Raw genomic sequence first — 24,666 nt, 5'->3', positions numbered from 1 at the left:
TTTAGTTATTATAAATATAAATGATAAAAAATAATATTTTTCTTCAAAAATCAACTCATTTAACCATTCATTCAAAGAGTGGGTGTACAAGTACACTCAAATATATTGGATGTACCATAGAATTTGTCTATATATATATATATATATATATATATATATATAATAGATGTGGAAAAATGTAATATACTTATATACGAGCCGGCCTGATAGGCTTTTTTATAAGCCTAAATCCGGCCTAATTAAATTAATAGACTTTTTAAAAAGTTCAAGCTTAACTTATTTATTAAACGAACTAGGCTGAATCGGGTTTTTAGTAGGCTGAACCATAAACTCCTGATGGGCAGACTGGCCTATTCCAATTCCCACCCTACATGCAGCACCTACATAGAGTAAGTTACTCTATGTTCTAAGGCTACATGCTCACGTCTTGCCCACTCCACTCTGTTTTCAATGACCACGTAACCACCGACGTATCACCAAGCTCATGTATCCTTCCAACAATTTTGATGAACTTTAAATTGTTGGCTCTTGCAACGGTATCTTTTGTATGGTCGACTGTAATAACACTTCTGTTTTATTATGGAATTGGAACCGCTTATTGAAAAGCCAAAAGTGAATTTGAAAAGAAATTATTCCAAACTAAAATTTTTGTAAAGTTAAACCGGAAACGACATATTTATTTATCGGAGGAAAAAACTATTAACTCTTAAATTAAAAACTCGAAAAAGCTTGATAGATAATATTTATTTATTTAAATGTGGATATGAGAACCGATAGTTGTGATTTTTTCTTTTTGAGCAAAGTTGTGATTTTTATTTATTTATTTTAAAATTAAAATATATAAACAATTGAGAAGGCAGCGTGTGGACTGTGTTATCCTATAATTGTTGGACTGTGTTTAAATTAGTTTATAAATTTTATTTGAAAATTGTGTATTTTTTTTGGTATCTGAGTTCGAACCTCATACCTTATCTTGCATATATTATGTATTGTCCTTATCAACCGAACTAAGCTCACGAGGACGAAAATGTGTATTTATTAGGAAGCAGATATTCTCACTGTCTAAATTAATTTATTAATTTTAGGGATTAATTAAGTTTTTAGTTCCTATAAATATACCGAATTTTGTTTTTACTCTCATAAAAAAATTTGATAGTTTTTGTCCCTATAAAATTTTTTAACACATAGTTTTAGTTCCTGTTAAATTAAAATTTGTTTAGTTATGCTTAAACTTCTAAATTTTTAAAAGATTTTTTATAGACATGTTCTTAACATCGTAAGACACTCTTTTATAAAATCTTTTAATTTTTTTTTAACATGTAATGAATTAAATATGAATTTTTCTAAAAGACAAATTTTCAAGATTATATTAATGAAAATTTGAACGTGGTAATAAAATTTTGAGCTACTTTTTTGAGGAGGAAAACGTTCTAAATAAGTATGTGAAAAATATGTTAAAAATTTAAAAATTTAAACACAATTAAGCAAATTTTAATTTTACAAGGACTAAAAGTATGTGGTGGTCCCTGTTAAATTAAAATTTGTTTAATTATACTTAAAATTTTATATTTTTAACAGTTAAGAACATTACAATAATCTCTTTTATAAAAAATTAGAAATTTTTAACATGCAATGAATTAAATATAATTTTTTTTAAAACGTCAAAAATTCAAGATAAAACTAACAAAAATTTGGACCTAAAAATAAAATTTTGAACTAACCTATTGTAGAGGAATGCTTTATAATATTTTAAAAAAGTATGTAAAATATCATTAAAAATTAAAAGTTTTAAACATAATTAAACAAATTTTAATTTAACAGGGACTAAAATTACATGTTCAAAAATTTTATAGGAACCAAAAACTGTAAATTTTTTTATGAGGACTAAAAACGATATTCGATATATTTATAAGGACTAAAAACTTAACTAACCCTTAACCCTTAATTTTATTTGAAAATGTGTATTTTTTTTCTTCTTCAAAAGGGTTAGTACTTAGTACATGCAATTGCAGACGATAACAGCCACTCATTGAGGTCAAGTCAAAATCCAAACATATTAACAATAGTTCCTCAATACCTGAAACTGAAACCCATCTCTCAGTTTATTGCTCTTGAGCTTGAGCTGAAACAAAAAATACCTTTGCTCATTGTCTTTCACTTTTCATTCTTGAATTAATCTCTTACTATTTCTGTTTTATTAATTTTTCTTTCACTTTTTTGCTACTTTCCCATTCCTATTGCAAAAACAAAAAAAAAAAAAAACCCAAAAATAGTGAACGAAAGTTATCTTATATATATTCTCTGTTCATTTCAAATATTGGAGTTTCTTCAACTAATAGAGAGTAGTAGGTACACATTTATTTGTTTTCCTTCACTAATAAAGAGTAAAATTTTGCAATTTGTGATTGAAGTTTGTTTTAATATTTTGTTGTTGTTGTTGTTGTTCTTTGCAGATCATTTACTCTGCACATCAATAGCACCAGTTGTTCCATTGATTCATAATCTAGCAGGTAAGAGCTTCATGCTATGGTAAAATGTAATATACTTAACTGAAGCTATTAATTAGAATTTGGTTTAGGATTAATTATGTTTTGATTTCCTCTGAAATGATTGAATCTTGCTTTAGGTCACTCTAAATTATTTTCATTTGCTTAATTTCATCCCTATAATATAAATTTGTAATTTTTAATATCGATCATTATGCAACATTCGTTAATTTTTGTGTCTATGGAAAATCATGTAGACTGTAGTCGTCTAAACCAATACTTTTGGTGGTAAAATGTTAGCACATGACTACCAGAAAACATTTTGTTGAACACTAAAATGTTTTATATTGTATTTATCAAACATAAAAATAAATGCCTAGGACTTGAAATCATGAGTTCGGTGTAAAACAAAGGAAAATAATTATGCAAGAACCAAAACAAAAATTAGCACATTTCATTTAACATAGGATAAAAACAATACTTTTAATTCATTTTACATAGGATAAAAACAATACTTTTAAAACATGAAGGGATGGAAATAATTTTTCTGGGGACACAAAAACTAAAATCGATCTTTTTATAGAGATAAAAAATATATTTAATCCTTTTATTAAAAAAAAAGTTCTTTAATTTTGATTGGTTATACATAATTGTTATGAAATTCAATTTGCACAATCTACCTTTATTTTTGGATTTTATTTTGTCTATTTTTTTTTATTCTAACCAAAGCATATGCTCTATTTAATAATTAGAGTTTTTGGTCAAAAATAAGAGTAGCGTGTTAGTCTTCTCACATTTTCAAATGTTGCCCTTTTTTTCTTTTGCCCTCAACTATAAACAACATCTTTTACTTTCAGATTTTGACTCAAGTCACAAGGAAGACGAGAAGAAAAGAAAATCAATGGAAATTTTAACTTCTGTTGTTGCAAAAATAGCAGAATATACCGTTGAGCCTATTGGACGTCAAGCAAGTTACTTGATATTCTACAAAGGTTACTTCAAGACGTTAATGGAGAATGTTGAAAGCCTTCAGGCTGCAAGAGAAAGAATGATCCATTCGGTTGACAGAGAAAGGGGAAATGGTAAAGAAATTGAAAAGGATGTTTTGAATTGGTTAGAGAAAGTGAACGGGGTCATTGAAAAGGCAAATGGGCTTCAAAACGATCCTCGTCGTGCCAATGTAAGGTGCTCAGCATGGCCGTTCCCCAACTTGATTTTACGTCATCAACTTGGTAGGAAAGCCAGAAAAATTACAAAAGATGTTGTTCAAGTTCACGGAAAAGGGATTTTTGATCAAGTTGGTTACCTTCCCCCTCTAGATGTAGTAGCCTCCTCCTCAACAAGAGATGGTGAAAAGTACGACACAAGGGAGTTGCTTAAGGAGGACATTGTGAAGGCTTTAGCAGATCTTAATTCACACAACATTGGAGTTTATGGGTTGGGTGGGGTGGGTAAGACCACTCTGGTGGAGAAAGTTGCTCAAATAGCCAAGGAACATAAATTGTTCGATAAAGTGGTTAAGGCAGAAGTATCGAAAAATCCAGACATTAAAAGAATTCAAGGGGAGATTGCAGATTTCTTGGGTCTGCGATTCGAAGAGGAGACTATTCTTGGCAGAGCACAACGTCTAAGACAAAGAATCAAGCTGGAGAAAAGTATCCTTATCATTCTAGATAACATATGGACCATACTTGATTTGAAAACAGTGGGGATTCCATATAGTAATGAACATAATGGTTGCAAATTGTTGATGACATGCAGAAATCAAGAAGTGTTGCTGCAAATGGATGTTCCAAAGGATTTCACTTTCAAAGTTGAACTTATGAGCGAAAAGGAGACATGGAGCTTATTTCAATTTATGGTAGGGGATGCAGTTAAAGATAGCAATTTGAAAGATGTACCGTTTCAAGTGGCCCAAAAATGTGCAGGTTTGCCTCTTAGGGTAGTGACAGTAGCGTGTGCAATGAAATATAAGAAGGATGTTCAATCTTGGAAAGATGCATTAAGGAAATTACAAAGTAATGATCATACAGAGATGGACTCTGGAACTTATTCTGCTTTGGAATTGAGTTACAACTCATTGGAGAGTGATGAAATGAGGGCTCTCTTCTTGCTTTTTGCATTACCGATAGGTGAAAACATAGAGTACTTTCTGAAAGTTGCAATGGGGTTGGACATATTGAAGCATATTAATGTCATGGATGATGCAAGAAACAGACTTTACACAATAATCAAATCTTTGGAGGCAAGATGTCTTTTGCTTGAAGTTAAAACAGACGGAAATATCCAAATGCACGACTTTGTTCGTGATTTTGCTATCTCCGTAGCACGTAGGGACAAACATGTACTTCTAAGAGAACAATCTGATAAGGAATGGCCAACCAAGGATTTTTTTAAAAGGTGCACGCAGATCATTCTGGATAGGTGTGATATGCACGAGATTCTTCAAACGATTGATTGTCCAAACATTAAGCTTTTCACTTTGTTCAGTAAGAATCAATCTTTAGAAATCCCCGATACTTTTTTTAAGGGTATGAGAAGCCTTAGAGTGCTAGATTTAACATACTTGAACTTGTCATCATTACCCACATCATTTAGGTTGCTAACAGACCTTCAAACATTATTTTTGGATTTTTGCATTTTGGAAAATATGGATGCAATAGAAGCTTTGCAAAATTTAGAAATTCTTAGACTCGGGAAATCTTCAATGATCAAGTTGCCAAGAGAAATAGGGAAATTGACTCAATTGAAAATGCTTGATTTGAGCCATTCAGGAATAGAAGTGGTCCCACCCAACATCATATCAAGTTTAACTAAATTGGAGGAGTTGTACATGGGAAATACCTCTTTTAATTGGAAAGATGTGAATTCAACTGTTCAAAATGAAAATGCTAGTCTCGCCGAGCTTCGAAAACTAACCAACTTGACAGCTCTAGAATTACAAGTTCGTGAGACTTGGATGTTGCCAAGGGACTTGCAATTGATGTTTGAGAAGCTGGAAAGATATAAAATAGCTATTGGAGATGTATGGGACTGGTTTGACATTATGGATGGAACCTTAAAAACATTGATGCTCAAACTTGGTACAAACATACATTTGGAGCACGGAATTAAAACATTGATTAAATGCGTTGAGAATTTGTACTTGGATGATGTAGATGGAATTCAAAATGTGCTTTATCAACTAAATGGGGAAGGATTTCCATTTCTGAAACATCTTCACCTCCAAAATAATGCAAACTTGAAGCACATTGTTGACTCTAAAGAGAGGAATCAAATCCATGTGTCTTTTCCCATCTTGGAAACACTAGTACTTTTTAATCTTAAAAACTTGGAGCATGTTTGTCATGGTCAACCTTCAATTACTTCTTTTGGAAATCTCAGTGTTATCAAAGTCAAAAATTGCGTCCAATTAAAATATCTATTCTCCTATGAAATGGTCAAAGAACTTTCCCACATTTCTAAGATTGAAGTTTCCGAGTGCAATTCTATGAAGGAGATAGTGTTCGGAGATAACAAATCAAGTGCAAATAATGATATCACTGATGAAAAAATTGAGTTTCTTCTATTGCGTTCTTTAACTTTAGAACATTTGGAGACACTTGATAATTTCGCCTCTGATTATTTGACACATCATAGAAGTAAGGAAAAGTATCAAGGTCTAGAGCCATATGCTTCTACTACACCATTTTTCAATGCTCAGGTATGTTATTTTGTTTTTAGCTTCTTTAGATACAAATGATATAAATTGGTACGTTTAGTGAAGAAAAAAACAACTGAGTAAATTAACAAGATTAATATTTTCTGTTAAAAAAACTATAATGCTTATTTTTTCCAAGAAACTACAATAGATGTGATAATAAAAGTCATTCAAAAAATTATAAGCATACTATTAGTTATAAGTTAGTTTTTATTCTTAAAAATATTTAAATAGATTCTTGTATTTGAAGACTTCATACTGTTTCATAGTTTTTACTTTTTAATTATACTATTAGTTATATGTTGTTTCAATGTTTCATATTATAAGACTAATGATTTCTGTTAATTTGTTTTTATGTAGGTTGCATTTCCTAATTTGGACACCCTTAAATTGAGCTCACTTCTCAATTTGAATCAAATTTGGGATGACAATCATCAATCTATGTGCAACTTGACTAGCTTGATTGTCGATAATTGTGTTGGATTGAAGTATTTATTCCCCTCTACTTTGGTTGAAAGTTTTATGAACCTCAAACACCTTGAAATAAGTAATTGTCCTATGATGGAGGAGATAATAGCTAAAAAAGACAGAAATAATGCATTGAAAGAGGTATGGTAATTCTACTATCTCCCGCTTGCAATTTAAATAATTATTTATACTGATGATGGTTATTCATGAATTCATAGGATCATTTTTTGAAATTAGAAAAAATCATATTGAAGGATATGGACAACTTGAAGACAATATGGCATTACCAATTTAAAACATTGAAGATGTTGCAAGTGAACAATTGCAAGAAAATTGTGGTGGTTTTTCCTTCTTCATTGCAAAAAACATATATTGAGCTAGAAAAGTTGGAGGTTAGAAATTGTGCTTTAGTTGAAGAGATATTTGAATTGACTTTGAATGAAAATAACAATGAAGATGATACATCACATTTGAAAGAAGTTACTTTAAATGGATTGTGGGAGTTGAAAAAGATATGGAGTGGAGATCCTGAAGGAATTCTTAGTTTTCAAAATCTAATAAATGTACAACTAGATGGTTGTAGAAGCTTGGAATATCTATTACCATTCTCCGTAGCCACTCGTTGTTCACATCTCAAGGAACTTCTTATACAATCTTGTGCAAACATGAAAGAAATTGTTGCAGAGGAGAAAGAATCTAGCGCGAATGCAGCTCCCACATTTGAGTTTAATCAACTGAGTACTTTATTGCTTTGGAACTTACATAAACTCAATGGTTTCTATGCTAGAAATCATACTCTGCTATGTCCATGTTTGAGTAAAATTCATGTTGCCGATTGTACAAAGTTGAATTTGTTCAGAACTCTATCTACAAAAAAGTCAAATTTTCAAGATGATAAACACTCTGTTTCAACGAAACAACCACTTTTCATTGCCGAAGAGGTATGCATAAAATTAAATATTCTGCATGACTTGTCTGTGTGTGTGTGTGTGTGTGTTTTTTTTTTTAAAGCTGGTGTTATTCTTTTGAAATACCAAACAATTATTACATTTGTATTCATTTATAAATTTGGAACAATTTAAGACAACCCAAAAACTTTTTAAAATGTTTAATTCTTTTACATTTGTATTCTTTTAGTCAATAGTAATCATCGTTTTGTTTAAATATGATTTAGGTGATTCCAAACTTGGAGTTGTTGATGATGGTACAGGAAGATGCCGACATGATATTGCAAACCCAAAACTCAAGTGTCCTCTTTAGCAAAATGACATGTATTGGCTTGAGTAGCTATGACACTGAAGATGCTAGCTTTCCTTATTGGTTTCTTGAAAATGTGCATACTCTTGAAGAACTAATTGTTGAGCGGAGTTGCTTCAAGAAGATATTCTGCGATAAAGGAGAAATAAGTGAGAAGACTCGCACACATATCAAAACACTCACATTGAGTGCATTACCTGAACTTCAACATATATGTGAGGAAGGATTCCAAATTGACCAAGTTCTTGAGTTCCTTGAATGCTTAAATGTTTTTAGTTGTCCTAGTTTGACAAATTTGATGCCTTCCTCTGTCACCCTTAATCATCTGACGCAGTTGGAGATAATAAAATGCAATGGGCTAAAATATATATTCACAACTCCTACGGCGCGAAGTTTGGACAAGCTCACACTGCTGAAGATAGAAGACTGCAATTCACTTGAAGAAATAATTACTGGAGTAGAAAATGTTGACATTGCTTTTATAAGTTTACAAATTTTAAAATTGGAATGTTTGCCCAGAATCATCAAATTTTGCTCTAGCAAGTGTTTCATGAAGTTTCCATTGTTGGAGAATGTAATTGTGAGGGAATGTCCTCGCATGAAGACTTTTTCAACGGGAAGCACAAGTACACCAATTCTACAAAAAGTCAAAATTGCAGAAAATAATCCAAAATGGCTTTGGAAGGGAAACTTAAACGATACAATATACAACATGTTTAAAGATAAGGTATGTTTATTTACCACTTTACTTCTTGTGTAACAATATAATGATTTGGGTTTCTATTTTCTTTTGTTTTCTTTGGATGAATAATAGTTGATTTTTAATTTACAATGTTAGAAACTTTGTGGAAAAACAACTATTTGGAGATTTTAAAAGTATATCGCAATATACTAGTGTTAGCTCGTCCAACACTAGTATATATAAAGCACTTCAATTGAAAGAAAATTTAGCGTTTAGAAAAATATAATGATAATATAAATTATCATTTTGGAAAAAAACAGAGGTGGTTATTTATAAAACAAAACACCATATAATAGTTTAATATGTGAACTTATAGCTTACTAATGCTTAATAATAGCATACTTTTTAGGTTTGTTAAAAAAATAATGTTGAGAAACATTAAATCCACGGAAAGAAGAGAAAAAACTTAAAGTCGTGTTATAGGTGATTACATCCTATATATAGAGCATTTATCTACTAACAATCTACCCACTAACTACCAAATACTAATATTTCTTTTGACTGGACTAAATTTAAAATTTATTGTTAGAGAAAATTATTATTACTATCCTTAATTTAAAATGAATAGAATTTTTAAATGTAGTTTTACAATAATTAGTGTGTAAAAAACTATTTTGTACATGCATTATATTTTTACTACTACGTTTGTTTAAACTAACTCGCAATACAATTGTTTTTATAGGTGGCATTTGGTAGTTTCAAGCATTTTAACCTATCTGAATATCCCGAGTTAAAAGACTTGTGGTATGGTCAGCTTGAGCAAAACACATTTAGGAGTTTGAAGTATCTAGTGGTTCATAAATGTGATTTTTTATCCTATGTTCTCTTTCAACCTAACTTACTAGAAGTGCTGATGAACCTGGAAGAATTAGATGTGGAGGATTGTAATTCATTAGAAGCAGTTTTTGATTTGAAAGGTGAATTTGCAGAAGAAATTGTTGAGCGGAATTCTACTCAATTGAAGAAATTAAAACTATCTAATCTTCCAAAATTGAAGCATGTATGGAAGGAGGATCCACATTACACTATGAGGTTTCAAAATATAAATGATGTATATGTTAAGGAATGTGAAAGTTTGATAAGCCTCTTTCCACTCTCAGTGGCTAGAGATATAATGCAACTTCAAAGTCTGAAAGTAAGTAACTGTGGGATTCAAGAAATCGTTGCCAAGGACGAAGGAACATGTGAGATAGTTAAGTTTGTGTTTCCTCATTTAACATCCATCACACTTGAAGATTTGCCCAAACTTAAGACATTCTTTGTTGGGGCTCATTCTCTTCAATGTAAATCTTTGAAAACAATCAAGTTGTTCAGATGTCCAAGAATAGATCTATTTAAGGAAGAACCTTTGAGACAACAAGAAAGCTCAAGAAATGATGAGCTCAATATCTCAAAATATCAACCTCTCTTTGTGATTGAAGAGGTATGGGTAGCGTTAAATATACATGTACAAATTTGAGCTGTTTTTCAATGTTTGTTAATTTGAAAATAAATTATTCAACATGTCTATTATAATTGATAATTAACTTGAGTTATTATTCTATTATCACAAATAGAATATTTTTTATTGTTTTAAAAATATAGAAGCAAAATGTTTTATTTTGATTTAGTTTTTGCAACAGGTACTTGCTAATGTGGAGAATTTGAACTTGAACAGTAAAGATTTTGGCATGATATTGCAGAGCCAGTATTCAGGGGTTCAATTCAACAACATCAGACACATTGCCGTGTGTGAGTTCTACAATGAAGAATCTACTTTTCCATATTGGTTCCTGAAAAATGTTCCTAATTCCGAAAGCTTGTTGGTCCAGTGGAGTTCCTTCACGGACATATTCCAAGGCGAACAAATCATTAGAACTGAAAAGGAAACTCAAATTAGGCCGCAACTCAAACAGTTGGACTTATGGCACCTGAGCAAGCTTCAATGTATATGCAAAGAAGGATTTCAGATGGACCCCGTTTTACATTTTCTTGAAAGATTAATTGTTTCTAAGTGTTCCAGTCTGACAAAGTTGGTTCCATCCTCTGTTACCTTCAGTTACATGACCTATTTAGAGGTAACAAACTGCAATGGGTTGAAAAATTTGATAACACACTCAACAGCAAAGAGCTTTATCAAACTCACAACAATGAAGATTAAAATGTGTAATTGGCTTGAGGATATAGTGAACGGTAAAGAAGATGGGACAAACGAGATTGCATTTTGCAGTTTACAATATCTAGAACTAATTTCTTTACAAAGGCTTTGTCGATTTTGCTCATGCCCATGCCCCATTAAGTTTCCGTTGCTGGAAGTTGTAGTTGTCAAAGAATGTCCTCGAATGGAACTTTTTTCATTGGGAGTTATCAACACAACAAGTCTTCAAAATGTACAAACTGATGACGGAAATCATTGGGAGGGCGACCTCAATGTAACCGTAACGAAATTGTTTGATGACAAGGTATGTTTTACTTTACATTACAATACAGAATCAACATTTTGGTTTTGGGATAACATCCCTGTATGGGCATTAGTTGGATCTTTTCTGGCCTGTTTTTGTAGTATTTTTCATCATTCTATTCTATATCTTAAAAATAACTATTTGAAAATGTCCTTGGTTAGGAATCTCGTGCTGATGAGTATTTTTTACTTCATTTTCATATTCACACCCCCAATGAGTTGAGAGCCTTTTTGAGCCTCCTAACTCAAAGGAACAGTTTCACCTTCTATTTCACCTTATAATATAAATGAATAAATAAATAAATAAATGATGATGATTTGCTTGAGGATATTGGCTCAACGTTTTTAGTTTTTCACTTTTGGTAGGGGATATCTGCTTCTGCACTATATTTTACTACTACTTTTGTGTGAACTAACATGAAATACAATTGTTTTTGCAGGTGGGATTTGGTAGTTTCAAGCATTTAAAACTATCTGAATATCCCGAGTTAAAAGAGTTGTGGTATGGTCGACTTGAGTATAAAGCATTTAGGAGTTTGAAGTATCTAGTGGTCCATAAATGTGATTTTTTATCCAATGTGCTCCTTCAACCTAACTTGTTAGAAGTACTGATGAACTTGGAAGAATTAGAGGTCGAAGATTGTAATTCATTAGAAGCAGTTTTTGATTTGAGAGGTGAATCTCCGAAAGAAGTTGTTGTGCAAAATTCTAGTCAATTGAAGAAATTAAAACTATCTAATCTTCCAAAACTGAAGCATGTATGGAAAGAGGATCCACATTACACTATGAGGTTTCAAAATTTAAGTGATGTATCTGTTGTGGGATGTGAGAACTTGATAAGCCTCTTTCCACTCTCACTGGCTAAAGATATGATGCAACTTCAATGTCTTCTAGTCAGTAACTGTGGGATTGAAGAAATTGTTGCCAAGGAAGAAGGAACAGATGAAATGGTTAAATTTGTGTTTCCTCATTTGACATCCATTGAACTTAATTTCTTGACCAAACTTAAGGCATTCTTTGTTGGAGTTCATTCTCTTCAATGTAAATCATTGAAAATGATCAAGTTGTTCGGATGTCCAAAAATAGAGCTATTTAAGGCAGAACCTTTGATACACCAAGAAAGCTCCACAAATGATGAGGTCAATATATCTCAATATCAACCCCTTTTTGTGATTGAAGAGGTAGGGATAGCGTTAAATATCATCCTTGCTCTAAATATACATGCACACGTTTTAACTCTTTCAATGTTATGTTAATCTGAAGATAAGTTATTCAATATTTCTTTTTATAATTGATAATTTATTTTGGAGTTATTATTCTACTTACTACAGATAGAACATTTTTAATTGTTTTAAAATTTTTGAAGCAGAATGTTTTGTTTTAATATAGTTTTTGCAACAGGTACTTGCCAATGTGGAGAGTTTGTCCTTGAACAATAAAGATTTTCGCATGATATTGCAGAGCCAATTTTCAGGGGTTCAATTAAACAACATGAAACACATTACTGTGTGCGGAATCTACAATGACGAAGCTAATTTTCCACATTGGTTCCTGAAAAATGTTCCTAATTCAGTAAGCTTGTTAGTCGAATGGTGTTTATTCACAGAGATATTCCAAGGCGAACAAATCATAAGAACAAAAAAGGAAACTCAAATTAGCCCACGATTTAGAGAGTTGAAATTACGGAACCTGACCAAGCTTCGATGCATATGCAAAGAAGGTTTTCAAATGGACCCAGTTCTACAGTTTCTTGAAAGCATTTATGTTTATCAGTGTTCCAGTCTGACAAATTTGGTTCCACCCTCAGTTACCTTTAGTTACGTGACCTATTTGGAGGTAACAAATTGCCATGGGTTGATAAATTTGATAACACACTCAACAGCAAAGAGTCTTGCCAAACTCACAACAATGAAGATTAAAATGTGTAATTGGCTTGAGGATATAGTGAACGGTAAAGATGAGACAAACGGGATTGTATTTTGCAGTTTACAAACTCTAGAACTAATTTCTTTACAAAGACTCAGTCGATTTTGCTCATGCCCATGCCCCATTATGTTCCCGTTGCTGGAAGTTGTAGTCATCAAAGAATGTCCTCGAATGGAACTTTTTTCATTGGGAGTGGCCAACACAGAAAATCTTCATAATGTACAAACTGATGAAGGAAATCACTGGGAGGGTGACGTCAACCGAACTGTAAAGAAACTATTTGATGACAAGGTATGTTTTACTTTCATCCACCAATTTATTTGCTTTGGGATAGTTTAAGACTATCTATCTAGATCATGATCATTTTGAAGGTGGAAAATTGTATTGTAGATGGTGGGGGGTAACGTGATGGACAAATTTTACAAACAAAATTAAACATTTTTTGTCTACTTTTTTTTTTATTTTTTTATTAATAATGCTATATATGATAGTATTTTTAAATAAGGGTAAAAATGGAATAAAAAGTATAATTTATTTCATTTTGTCCGTTTTCCAAACAATGGAATAGAGAGTTTGTTCCCTTCCCTTCCTCCGTAGAATACTCAAACAGTGGAATGGAAACTCTATTTTATTCCGTTCCGCTCCATCCCACTCCATTCTATTTCGTTCCGATCTATTTCGTTCGTTTTAAAATATCCAAACATAACCTAAGAGTCAGTTTGGCAAGAGTCGGTCTGACAAGATTATTAAGATAACTTATAGCTTATAAATGTATTTCATATTAAAGGTATTTTTGTCATTTGTTGGTAAAATCAATTTTTTGGATGTGATTGGAAATTTCTTAATTCATTAATAACAAACAATTGTATTTAGAGCTATTATATTATATATATAGCGAAACAATGTCTCAAGAAATATCACTTCTTTAATTTTCTTTGCTCACTAAATATCACATAGGTCATTTTCTACACCCCTCAAATCCAAATTTGCTCTACATTTTTGGTCCATATTGCCTGTTACACATGAATCAAGTTTAGTAAAAAAAGAACTTTCTCAGTCTAAACTTGGTTTTGTGCATATAACAATCACTGTTACCGACTCAGACCAACAGAACCATAAACATATCAAATAACCATTAACAATGTTCTAATTTTCTAATAAAGAAGTGAAAATTTAGATAAATATTCTGATTTGATAAGAATATACAAATCCTTCAAACTCTAAATTTTGCAATTATGAATCTATGCTCTTTCTCTCTGAAGCTGGGTTCTTCTTCTTCTTCATGTTGCTTTGGTTTTGCACTTCTAGAGCAGATTTATATTTCTCCTTTGAAGAAGAAACTTTTCATTTTGTGATCAAGTTTTCAAATCGAAGTGATGAAGATCGAAAGTTACCTAGATGAGAAAAGTATGAGCTTTTCAGTGAAAGATACCTCTTTAAAAATTTAGTGGGAAGTAAGAAAAAATAGTAAGGTTGAAGGAGATGAAAATTGTTAAAAAATGCAACAGAGAATAGTGATGTGTGTGAAAGACAGAGATGACGACTAGAGTTTTTGATTAATTAAAGCAATTTTGATTTGTCTTTTGATTTATTCTTTTGAATGATCAGGTTGCATTTAGTAAATTCAAGTACTTAGCCTTGTCCGACTATCCCGAGCTAAAGGATTTGTGGTATGGTCAACTTCATCACAACGTGTTCTGCAATTTGAAACATCTTGTGGTGGAAAGGTGTGATTTTTTATCACATGTACTTTTTCCATCAAATGTAATGCAAGTGCTACAGACACTGGAAGAACTAGAAGTAAAAGATTGTGATTCATTAGAAGCAGTGTTTGATGTGAAAGGTTTGAAGTCACAAGAAATAATGATTAAACGAAGCACTCAATTGAAAAGTTTAACTTTGTCTAGCTTACCCAAATTAAAACACGTATGGAACGAGGATCCTCATGAAATTATCAGCTTTGGAAACTTATGCAAGGTGGATGTTTCTATGTGCCAAAGCTTGTTATATATCTTTCCATATTCACTATGTCTAGATCTTGGACATCTTGAAATGCTTAAGTTAATGTCTTGCGAAGTCAATGAAATTGTTGCAATGGAAGAAGCTGGATCAATGGAGATTAATTTTAATTTTCCCCAATTGAAAGTTATGATGTTGTATCATTTGACAAATCTTAAGAGTTTCTATCAAGGAAAGCATACTTTAGATTGCCCTTCATTGAAGACTTTGAATGTATATTGTTGTGAAGCATTAAGAATGTTTTCTTTTGACAATTCAGACTTGCAACAACCTTACTCGATTGATGAAAATCAGGACATGCTAGTTCAACAAGCTCTGTTTTGCATTGAAAAGGTAAATCCCACCATTTTTTTTTTCTTTATCTGTCCGTGTAATAATACGTTAGTATTTATTTTTATTTTGGATGTTTATTTTTCAGTTGAGCCCCAACCTGGAGGATTTGGCAGTAAATGGCACAGATATGTTGGGGATATTGAATGGTTATTGTCAAGAAAATATCTTTCATGAAGTAAAATTTCTTCGTTTAGAATGCTTCGATGAAACACCAACCATTCTTCTGAATGATTTCCATACAATATTTCCTAATCTTGAAACATTTCAAGTGCGTAATAGTTCTTTTGAAACATTGTTCCCTACTAAAGTAACCACAGCTTATCTCAGTAAGCAAATGTTAAATCAAATAAGAATGTTGATTCTTTTTGATTTGGAAAAGCTCAAGCACGTCTGGCAGGAAGACTTTCCATTGGACCATCCTCTTCTACAACATCTTGAAAACTTATATGTAGTGAATTGTCCAAGTTTGATAAGCTTGGTACCATCGGCGACATCTTTCACAAATTTAACCTATTTGGAAGTGGACAACTGCAAAGAGCTGATCTATTTGATAACATCTTCAACAGCGAAAAGCTTAGTTCAACTCCAAACATTAAAAATAAAGAATTGTGAGAAGATGTTGGATGTCATGAAGATTGATGATGAAAAAGCAGAGGAAAACATCATATTTGAAAACTTGGAATACTTGGAATTTTCTTCGCTGTCAAGTTTGAGAAGCTTCTGCTATGGGAAACAAGCATTCATTTTCCCATCTTTGTACAGTTTCATCGTTATAGGATGTTCTCAAATGAAGATCTTCTCATCTGCACTCACAGTAGCACCATGCGTCACAAAAATTAATATGGGAGAAGAAAATATGCGATGGAAAGGTGATCTTAACACAACTATTGAACAAATGTTCATAGAAAAGGTACACAATATTTATGAAAATTGTTTACTTTATTATTCACTTAATTAAACAAGGCTCACAATATTAATTTGGTGCATGTTTGGACGGTGACTTTGAAATTAATTATGGATTTACTACAAAGTTTCAAAGTTCCTGAAAAGAAAATTAAATATCTACATCCATTAATTAGTTTTTTTGTTCATTCTACTATATTTTCCTTATCCAAGAAAGTTTGAGATTTAATTGGCTAAACAAAATTATCTAATAAAAGGGCTTTAACTCCTTTTCTATTTACAAAAAAAGTCTAATGAAACATACTTCTTTTTTTATTTTGTAATTCTAATGAAACATACTATTACATAGTAATGGAGAAAGAGATACTGCCTTCTATATTTACGTTGAATAAGTCACTTTTATCTTAAAAAAAAACCCGACGGTATGATAATCAAACTAATTTTTTTTTTTAGAAAGCAAGATCAAACTATCATAACTGTCAAGTCATTTTAAAAATATGTATCAGACTTTATCTTAAAATTTATTTACAATCTACGATTTCAACGTTATATTATGTTTCAGACCAAAGATGTTCATACATATATTATTTAGGGGTTGATGTATTTGTTAATTAATGTTAACTATTTGTCGACAGGAAGTCCCACATTCTAGTCAATACGTTGAGTGATGAGACCATCATATATCCTCATATTTGCAAGGTATGCCAGAACACACGATATGTAATTTGGTTCAACAAGGATGATAAAAGCATACTCTTACACCAAAATGGTTCAACTTTTTGTGGAGAAAATATAGTACCAATTTTCCATTTGTGGTCTGTTTGCTTGTTCTTTTTGATGTTGTCTTTTGGAGATTGTGTTTTAGGTTTTAACAGCAAAAGTTTTCACTTCCACTTTTTCCTGTCCCCCGTGTGATTCAGATGATTTTTGTGCAAGATTCTGTTCCATTCCTGAATCTTTCTGCATTGAGCTTATTTGATTTTATGATTTTCTCTGCTTTGCACTTTGATTTTATCCGAAATGGATTCTGATTTGTAGCTGCAACAGCTAATGAAACTGACATGAAGTATGCTATAGATCAATTTGTGAATAAATGCTTCAGAATGTTAAAATTTTTGGTGAAAATTATCCACTGACAAATTACATTTTCTGAACTATTCTAGGCTAGAGCATGTTGTGAACTAAAGTGCTTACAGTTTAGTGATTTACTGATATGATAAGAACCTGCACACATAATCACTAGTTTGATTCCCTTTGAAAGAATACTTAAAATATATTAGGAAAAATTCCAAGTTTTCACTTGTTTGTTGTGACTTCATGTCAGCTCAGGTGTCATATTTTAAGGCAGTTGTGATTTAAAGTAATATTAATAGGAGTTTGCATAATGCATTCTTTTCTATGTTTTGAATTCCCTTGTCTTTTGTAACTTTGCTCATTAGTGTAATATTAGAGATTACATTAAATAATGCATTATATAATCTCTTGTCTTTTGTAACTGTGCATAAATCATAATGCATCTCTAATATAATATAATCTCTGTAACTGAAGTTTGGTTACATTAAATTGGTCATTGTATAAACATTGTGTAATTGTGTTCTTTTGGTGTGGTTTTAAGATGAAAATGAAAGCAATATTGAGGAAGAAGGATTGACTAATGCAGCTGGTCAAGAAGATTGATAAGATTGACAAGGGGTTTATTGACATACCAATATATCAATAAACGCTTATATTTTCCATTTATCAAAATTTACATCAATATATGTCACAATAGTGGACAATTAATTTTGGATACTATACTACACTGATCACTATGATTCCAGATACAATTTTTTTTTTCTTTCTTCCTAATAGCCCTTGATGGCTCTAATTGTTGGGACCCCAACAGCTTAAGTACATGACTGTTCTCAAAGATTCCTCTGATTGCTTTGCTTTTTGTTCCTTTAATCTACTAGAAACCATAGCATATGAATTAGAGGTAGAAACCTTCCTTGCTTGAGACAAAGATCTGAAATGATGTTTAACATGATGTTGAGCTGATCTTAAAGCACAATTCCACCTACATAAGCCTTGGTCTTTCAAGGCTTCCACAACTCCAACACTAGCTGCAACTGTCCAAATTTTGATTGATGAACTCATATTGAAATAATTAAAAATTCTGGTTGAATATAGGGTAATCTGTAGGAAATTGAAGAAGTTTCTCTTGCTTGATTGTGCAATTGAGTGAAGATGTATTTTAGATACTGATATGTGATTGTGTGTGAAGATTACTAAATAGAGGAAACCGGCCAAAAGTTTGGGAAAACCAGTGGCATGATGAGGTAGCTAGCTAATGGTATTGGCGGAAACCAATGGTTTTGTTATCTTATGATAAGTGGTAAATAAAAGCTTCAGAATCAAATTCAGTGTATTCTCAATTTTTGGGACCACATGTCTATATGACAGATGTGTCACACACGTATATTTTGTTCATTTGTATGTGCCATTGTGGTGTACATTTCAAACAGTTGTATGTGCCATTTTATTTTTTAGGGAAGAAAAATTTGACCTTTTAGAATTAACCTTCTAAAATGAAAATATCAATCAAATATTTTACTTTCTTTTATGAATTTTTTTATGGATTTATAAATTTACCTTTTAGAATTTATTTTGATTTTACATCAAAAAACTAACCCATTTCATAAAATAAAGTGGCATCAAGACATGTGAGGATATCAAAATAATCTTGAGAGCTAGCGGTGTATATTGGCTGCCTTAGCAAGTTCATGAGCAACCAAATTAGCTTATCTCTCAGATCAAGATGAGAATTGTTATAACTAGACTCAATTAGAGATGACACTTCATAATGATAAAACCGAATTCAGGAACATCTTGCATATTTGCTATTGAAGGCGTCATCTACAATCTTAGAATCAATGGTAAAAGTAAAATTGTCAAATCCACGCTCTTTGATCCAACAACTTGGCATGGAAAAGATAGGTTCCACCCAAGCACTTCTTGCACCAAGAAACAATCCTATTTCATCTCTAATATAGAATTTAACTTCCTTATTACGAAAAAGATTTTTTTTAAGTAACTTTCCTTCTTTCATCTCAAGTTTATTTACTTTGTTCATTCGGTTTACTTCATTGCTTGCTTCTCTTTGCTAATTTAAGATAAAAAAGAACATAGGTAATACAAAGCATAGTTAGAATAATCCTGAATTTACACTACCAAAAAAAAAAGAATAATCCTGAATTTCAGAGAAATTCAAGGTTGCTATCTTCATCAATTCATCATAATTTACATTAATCTCTTTCAAATATTGTGCAATACATTATACATGAAGAAAGATCAAATAATAGAGTTAAAAATTAGTTCTATGATCTCCTCTAATTAATTGGGACCCCAGCAACTCAAGTACATGACCTTCCTCAAAGATTCCTCCGATTGCTTTGCATTCTCTTTTTGTCTCTTAGAAATAGAAACCATAGCAGAAGAAGAAGAAGAAGAAGAAGAAAAAGAGGATGAAAGTTTCTTTGCTTGGGAAAACGATCTCACATTGTTTTTAAAATGATTTTGAAGTGACTTTAGGGTAAGATTCCATCTGCATATTCCTTGATCTTTCAATGCTTCAACAACTGCAACACTGCCTGCTGCTACCCATGCTCTACTTGTTGAACTCATCTTGATTAATATTGATTCTTGAAGTCTTTTGCTTGCTTTTTAGATGACAAAGGAAATTGATTCTTGTGTTTTGGTTGGTTGATGAAGAAGAGTGAAGGAGGTTGTTATATATAGGAAGCTTTGAAATGCTAAAGTTAAGAGGCTAATGAAATGCCCAAAGAATGGGAAAATACCAGGTGCTGAAAGCTGTTGTTACTCTGTTAGTGGTTTTCAAGAAAATGGTTTTTGTGAGTTAGATAATTAAATATATAAAATATTTTCTATTTTTTTTTAAGGTACAACTATTATCTTTCCTTATATAAAAACAAAGGAAGTTAAAGACGTCTAAAAAAGGAATTTTGTATTAGAAATTGTGCATTCATTGCATTGAAACTTAAAAAAGTAACCTTTTGTACTTAAAATTTATCAATTATTTCTATTTATGTATCCTTAACAAGTGTCTTGTTAGTAAGACTCTAAAAACAAAAATGATATTCAAACAACCTTTATTTTCAAATACTTATTCAATATTTCATTACATCACAAATCTATCACATCTATCTATCTATCGTACCACTCTCTTGATATCTTTCTTTTACAACATGTATACACCTATCTTGATATGGAAAAAGATAGGTAGACACACCAATGTCATACACCCTCCTATATACCACCCATGACATGACAATGAATACTTTAAAAAATTGATCATTAAAAAATAAAAAATAAAAACAGAATCTCTTTTCCTTCTCTCTCATCAAACCTCTTTTCCTTCCTTCTCTCTCTTCTCTCTCCCCCTCCCCAACAAACAAAACCTCCATCCTCCTTCACCACCATCCCTCTGCCGACGACATGCTCTCTCCCCACGCAGGCGACCTCATCAGGCACGCCATCGATGTTTTCTTTCTTTTAAGTCACGACATTCATGTGTCCTCTGTCTCAACCCATGGTTATCCTCCGAACCGATTTCAATCTCCACCCATCGTCCGTCACTCCGTTCTCTACAGTTTTTAGGTTTAAAGTTTTCTAGATCTTGAGTTGTTCCAATTTTAAGTTGTTAGCTTTAAGATAAAAAAAACTTTCTGGGCAGCTCTATCTCCGGTGGTGATGCATGAACGGAGACAATGTTATTGTGTTGGAAAGATGGAAGGAAAAACATAATTTTTGGGGTTATGTTTACTGGTGTGAAACAAAGGGAGGTTGTATGCTGGTTGATGGGGTTGACGGCAAAGGTGGTGGTGGAAAATGTTGGCGGTGGTTGTGGTGTTATGGGAGAGAAACAGTGGTTGCTGGTGGTGGTGTGTTGTTGATAGTGGTACAGATGAAAAAGGGACGGAGTGAGAGAAGAGAGAGAGCACTGGAAGATGATGAAAGAAAGTAAGAGAGTGAGAAGAGAAAGTTGGACAAAATTATCCTTTGTCTTTTTTTGTTAATGACAAAATTGTCCATGCCACATGGGGGTGGATGATGGTATGCCACATAAGGTCGTCTACCTATTATTACTCATCTAGATATCCACCAAATATTCCATATAAAAAGCTCACATAAGATAAAACCTATATTTATTCATAGAAAAAATGCTAAAGAGGACTCTTTAGACATTGGTTAAGACGCAAAAATAGAAATGCAGTGTTGGAAAGTGGAAAATACAACTTTTTTTAAAATATACAAATTATAATTTTTAATAAAAAATTACTACTTTTGATTTTCTAACAAGTGTTCCTAAGAAACTTGTTAACATGACCATTGTTTATATATTTTTCACTCTTCTAATGATTAATATAGAAGATAATGGCCACTTGCCACACAAGCAAGACTAATATATGATATTTCATCTTTGAAAAGATAAATATACGTTTTAAATGTTCAATGCGATTTTTCATACCTTAAAAATATTGAGTTATTTTCTTATTTTTAATGTAAATAAATATATCACTTTCATTGTAAGTAACTAAACAATCATTTAACAATTCATTTTTCATGTAATTTTGCATCTTATTCTTGCGCCACATATTTATCCAAAATCTTAAGACATTATGAAGGTGAGAAAAACACAAGAGGGGGGGTTGAATTGTGTTTTCTTTTTCTCAGAAAAATCTTCTTCTGATATCACTTCAGAAGCTGTGAGAGTGCTTCTGATGTAATAATACTTCAGATGCAATCAAATTGCCTCTGATGTATTGTTCAGAATCGGATACACAGCAGAGTAAAAACAGAGTAGAGAAAAGAAAGAGAGACACAAACAATTATACTGGTTCCTTCCACAAACCGGAAGTAGTCCAGTCTCCCTTGCACTTCCAAGGAGATTTCCACTAAGAAATAATCACACAGATTACAACTGCTCAATACTACCTAGTATGAGACTTCAAAAAATGCTCAAGCACGCAGGCAAAAGACTTCCTTTGCTCAAGCACTAAAGCAAGAGACTTCTAATCAAATAGAATTAAACAGAAAATTGTTTGAGTTTGAACACTTGAAATACAATCAGTGGTGTTCACAATATAATGCAATTGAAAGACTCTAGAAAAATTTCTAAAATATATCAAATCAACACAGAAATTCAAAGTGCTTTTGAGAAACTCTTTGTTTTCTTTACCTCCAAGCGGTCTAAAAACACTAAGAACCAAACTAAAACATAAAAAAAAAAAAAAAAAGTGATAAAAAACATCATATGACAACATCTCATCACCTCTTGCAACAATCATAGAACCATTTGTAAGTTTTAAGTGTCTCAAACATTGTTTCACATCCTTAAGAGTTAATTTGGTACCATTAGACAATTTCAAATTAACCTCTCTAAAATCAAGACACTTTAACGAACGTTCATGAGCCAACTTCACATCACCAAATTTATCTGTGTATAAGAGCAGAAAATACCCCTTCTAAGAATGACATGCACTGAAGTATCAACAAGATTAACAAGATTAAATTTACTATCAACAAGAAGCAAGTTATTTTATGTCACACCAACACGGTCTTCATCTAAATTTTCTTCATTCTTATTTTCTTTATCTTTGTCCTCTCATTCCCCTTTTTAAAAAACAAACAAACGATCTTGTGAATATATATGCCCATTTTCAACACTGATGTAGGACTCAACACTTTATACCAATTTTAGAAATTGCTTTTGCTTTGGCCTCTGTTACTTGAATAATAGTTCTTGTTTCTCCCCTTATCCAGTAACCAATGTATCCCCAGATCTATTTGTGTAAGAGGGTCCATTGATCAACAATTATATCATCTGGCTTCATTGCACCAAATACTATGCGATAAGTTGATGCTAGAACTTATCCCACAATAATTAAGCATCTTTCTTTTGTTAAATGTCTCAATCAAATTCAAAATTGGAAGAAAATTTCAAAAGTTTATATATAAATTATTATTTATACTCGAATCGAACGCAAGCGGGCAAAAAGCTGCGCCGCCAAAATCTATCCCACAATGAGATTGTTGATTGATGGAAAGTAAATTCACATCACAAAATTTATCACACAAATTATGGTATAGTCTAGTAATGTATACTTTTATTGATAGCAAATTTACACTACTCCATGATTGTAATACACAAACATCAACTTCAACAGTTCTGTTATAACCTTTATCACGAACAAATCAAGTTGTGGTAAGTTTTTATGGATAAAAAATTTACGGTACTACCAAATTCAATACTGATCGGGTATGCACTGAGAAACATAGATATGTGAAGAATAAACTTTCCTCATTGAATAATATTGCCGTTTAAGATTACAAAATTTACATAATTAATATAATCTAACATCACTATGTATAAGTTAATCAATTAGGACCCCAGCAGCTCAAGTACATGACAGTCCTCAAAGACTCCTCTGCCTGTTTGGCCTTCTTCTCATCCTTAAGTTTGTTAGCAAGAAATGAAGAAGAAGAGAAATTCTTTGCTTGAGAAATTGATCTAACACGGTTTTTAAGGTGTTGTTGAGCTTGTCTTAAACCATAGTTCCATCTGCAAATACCAGCTTGGTCTTTCAAAGCCTCCACAACTCCAACACTTGCAGCCACCATCCATGCTTTGCTTGTTGCTGTTGCACGATTCATGATTTTTGGATATCAAAATTTAGAAGTAGACAGTGTTGTTTGGTAAATAAGAAAATAAGATTGTTGATTTGATGAAGTAGAGAGGAGTCATGTTCGATCTTATTTATTATATTGAAATAAGATACCATGAGCTAGCTAGATAACTAATAATACACTTGGTTTTGGAGAAACCATAGGCTATGTCTACTGGTTTTGGAAATTAAATAAAACAAAATAATCTACCTTGGACCACTTTGTCATTACGTGATCACTGCATCCAACTCACTTTGATGGGTTCTTATCCTAAACGTGCCTAAAAAAATTATTTTCATTTTTTTTTCTCATTATGATTTCAATGTCATTGTGCAGCCCCTCTAGTCATTCATATATTCAACAAAAAAAGAATTTTTTTTTTTTTCTGACCCACTTTTCGAAAAAAAATTCAAGTATGACCCCCTTTGGAAAAAAATTCCCAAAATGACCCACTTTTGGTTTTTTTTTTTTTTTTTTGTCTTTTACTGGCCGCCGGAGCTGACAGCCGTCGCGTCAGGCTGGCGCTGCTTTTTTTTTTAATTTTTTTTTTCGTTCCCGCCGTTTCATCTGGCGGGACTGATTATTTTATTATTTTTTTTGTTTTTTCTATTTTTCAATTAAATAATGATGATAAATAATAATAATGATAAATATTTAATAAAAAAAC

At 31.9% G+C, this 24,666-nt stretch overlaps 4 protein-coding genes across 8 annotated transcripts; 1 reads left to right on the top strand and 3 right to left on the bottom strand.

Moving 5' to 3' along the window:
* Positions 1-2,016: 2,016 nt before the first annotated feature.
* LOC25487592 (uncharacterized) lies at positions 2,017-18,194 on the top strand. 5 transcript variants are annotated; one of them, XM_039830764.1, is made up of 14 exons: positions 2,018-2,345; positions 2,454-2,510; positions 3,344-6,189; positions 6,547-6,795; positions 6,873-7,595; positions 7,829-8,638; positions 9,336-10,076; positions 10,264-11,094; positions 11,534-12,274; positions 12,495-13,310; positions 14,628-15,371; positions 15,457-16,281; positions 16,910-16,973; positions 17,890-18,194. In XM_039830764.1, the coding sequence occupies exons 3-13, from the start codon at positions 3,388-3,390 to the stop codon at positions 16,940-16,942; spliced, it is 9,315 nt and encodes a 3,104-aa protein (XP_039686698.1). In that variant the 5' UTR covers positions 2,018-2,345; positions 2,454-2,510; positions 3,344-3,387; the 3' UTR covers positions 16,943-16,973; positions 17,890-18,194. The 5 variants fall into 5 exon arrangements, with proteins under 5 accessions (XP_039686701.1, XP_039686698.1, XP_039686699.1 ...); XM_039830765.1 differs by having other exon boundaries at positions 2,018-2,349; positions 10,276-11,094; XM_024776671.2 differs by having other exon boundaries at positions 2,018-2,349.
* Positions 17,986-18,491, bottom strand: LOC25487591 (uncharacterized). The gene has a single exon (XM_013609567.3). It carries the CDS (start codon positions 18,408-18,410, stop codon positions 18,138-18,140), a length of 273 nt encoding a protein of 90 aa, XP_013465021.1. The 5' UTR covers positions 18,411-18,491; the 3' UTR covers positions 17,986-18,137.
* Positions 18,492-19,493: 1,002 nt separating this feature from the next.
* On the bottom strand, positions 19,494-20,152 carry LOC25487590 (uncharacterized). Its single transcript, XM_013609566.3, has one exon. The coding sequence runs from the start codon at positions 19,935-19,937 to the stop codon at positions 19,647-19,649; it is 291 nt and encodes a 96-aa protein (XP_013465020.1). The 5' UTR covers positions 19,938-20,152; the 3' UTR covers positions 19,494-19,646.
* A 3,457-nt stretch (positions 20,153-23,609) lies between these two features.
* On the bottom strand, positions 23,610-24,167 carry LOC25487586 (uncharacterized). The gene has a single exon (XM_013609562.3). The coding sequence runs from the start codon at positions 23,985-23,987 to the stop codon at positions 23,712-23,714; it is 276 nt and encodes a 91-aa protein (XP_013465016.1). The 5' UTR covers positions 23,988-24,167; the 3' UTR covers positions 23,610-23,711.
* Between the last annotated feature and the right edge of the window lie 499 nt (positions 24,168-24,666).

The sequence above is a fragment of the Medicago truncatula genome, chromosome 2 (assembly GCF_003473485.1).
Source record: "Medicago truncatula cultivar Jemalong A17 chromosome 2, MtrunA17r5.0-ANR, whole genome shotgun sequence".
In the NCBI taxonomy this organism is placed as follows: Eukaryota; Viridiplantae; Streptophyta; class Magnoliopsida; order Fabales; family Fabaceae; genus Medicago; species Medicago truncatula.
The sequence above is the reverse complement of the archived record's forward strand: the minus strand, read 5'-3'. Positions and strand labels throughout refer to the sequence as shown.

What these genes read in the sequence shown, in the direction of transcription:
- LOC25487586 (XM_013609562.3), bottom strand. Translation starts at nt 23,987, where the DNA reads ATGAATCGTGCAACAGCAACAAGCAAAGCATGGATGGTGGCTGCAAGT.
- LOC25487590 (XM_013609566.3), bottom strand. Translation starts at nt 19,937, where the DNA reads ATGAGTTCAACAAGTAGAGCATGGGTAGCAGCAGGCAGTGTTGCAGTT.
- LOC25487591 (XM_013609567.3), bottom strand. Translation starts at nt 18,410, where the DNA reads ATGAGTTCATCAATCAAAATTTGGACAGTTGCAGCTAGTGTTGGAGTT.
- LOC25487592 (XM_039830764.1), top strand. Translation starts at nt 3,388, where the DNA reads ATGGAAATTTTAACTTCTGTTGTTGCAAAAATAGCAGAATATACCGTT. An exon ending in CCCTTTTTGTGATTGAAGAG is followed by an intron (nt 12,275 to 12,494) that starts GTAGGGATAGCG and finishes TTTTTGCAACAG; the next exon opens with GTACTTGCCAATGTGGAGAG. An exon ending in AACAAATGTTCATAGAAAAG is followed by an intron (nt 16,282 to 16,909) that starts GTACACAATATT and finishes ATTTGTCGACAG; the next exon opens with GAAGTCCCACATTCTAGTCA.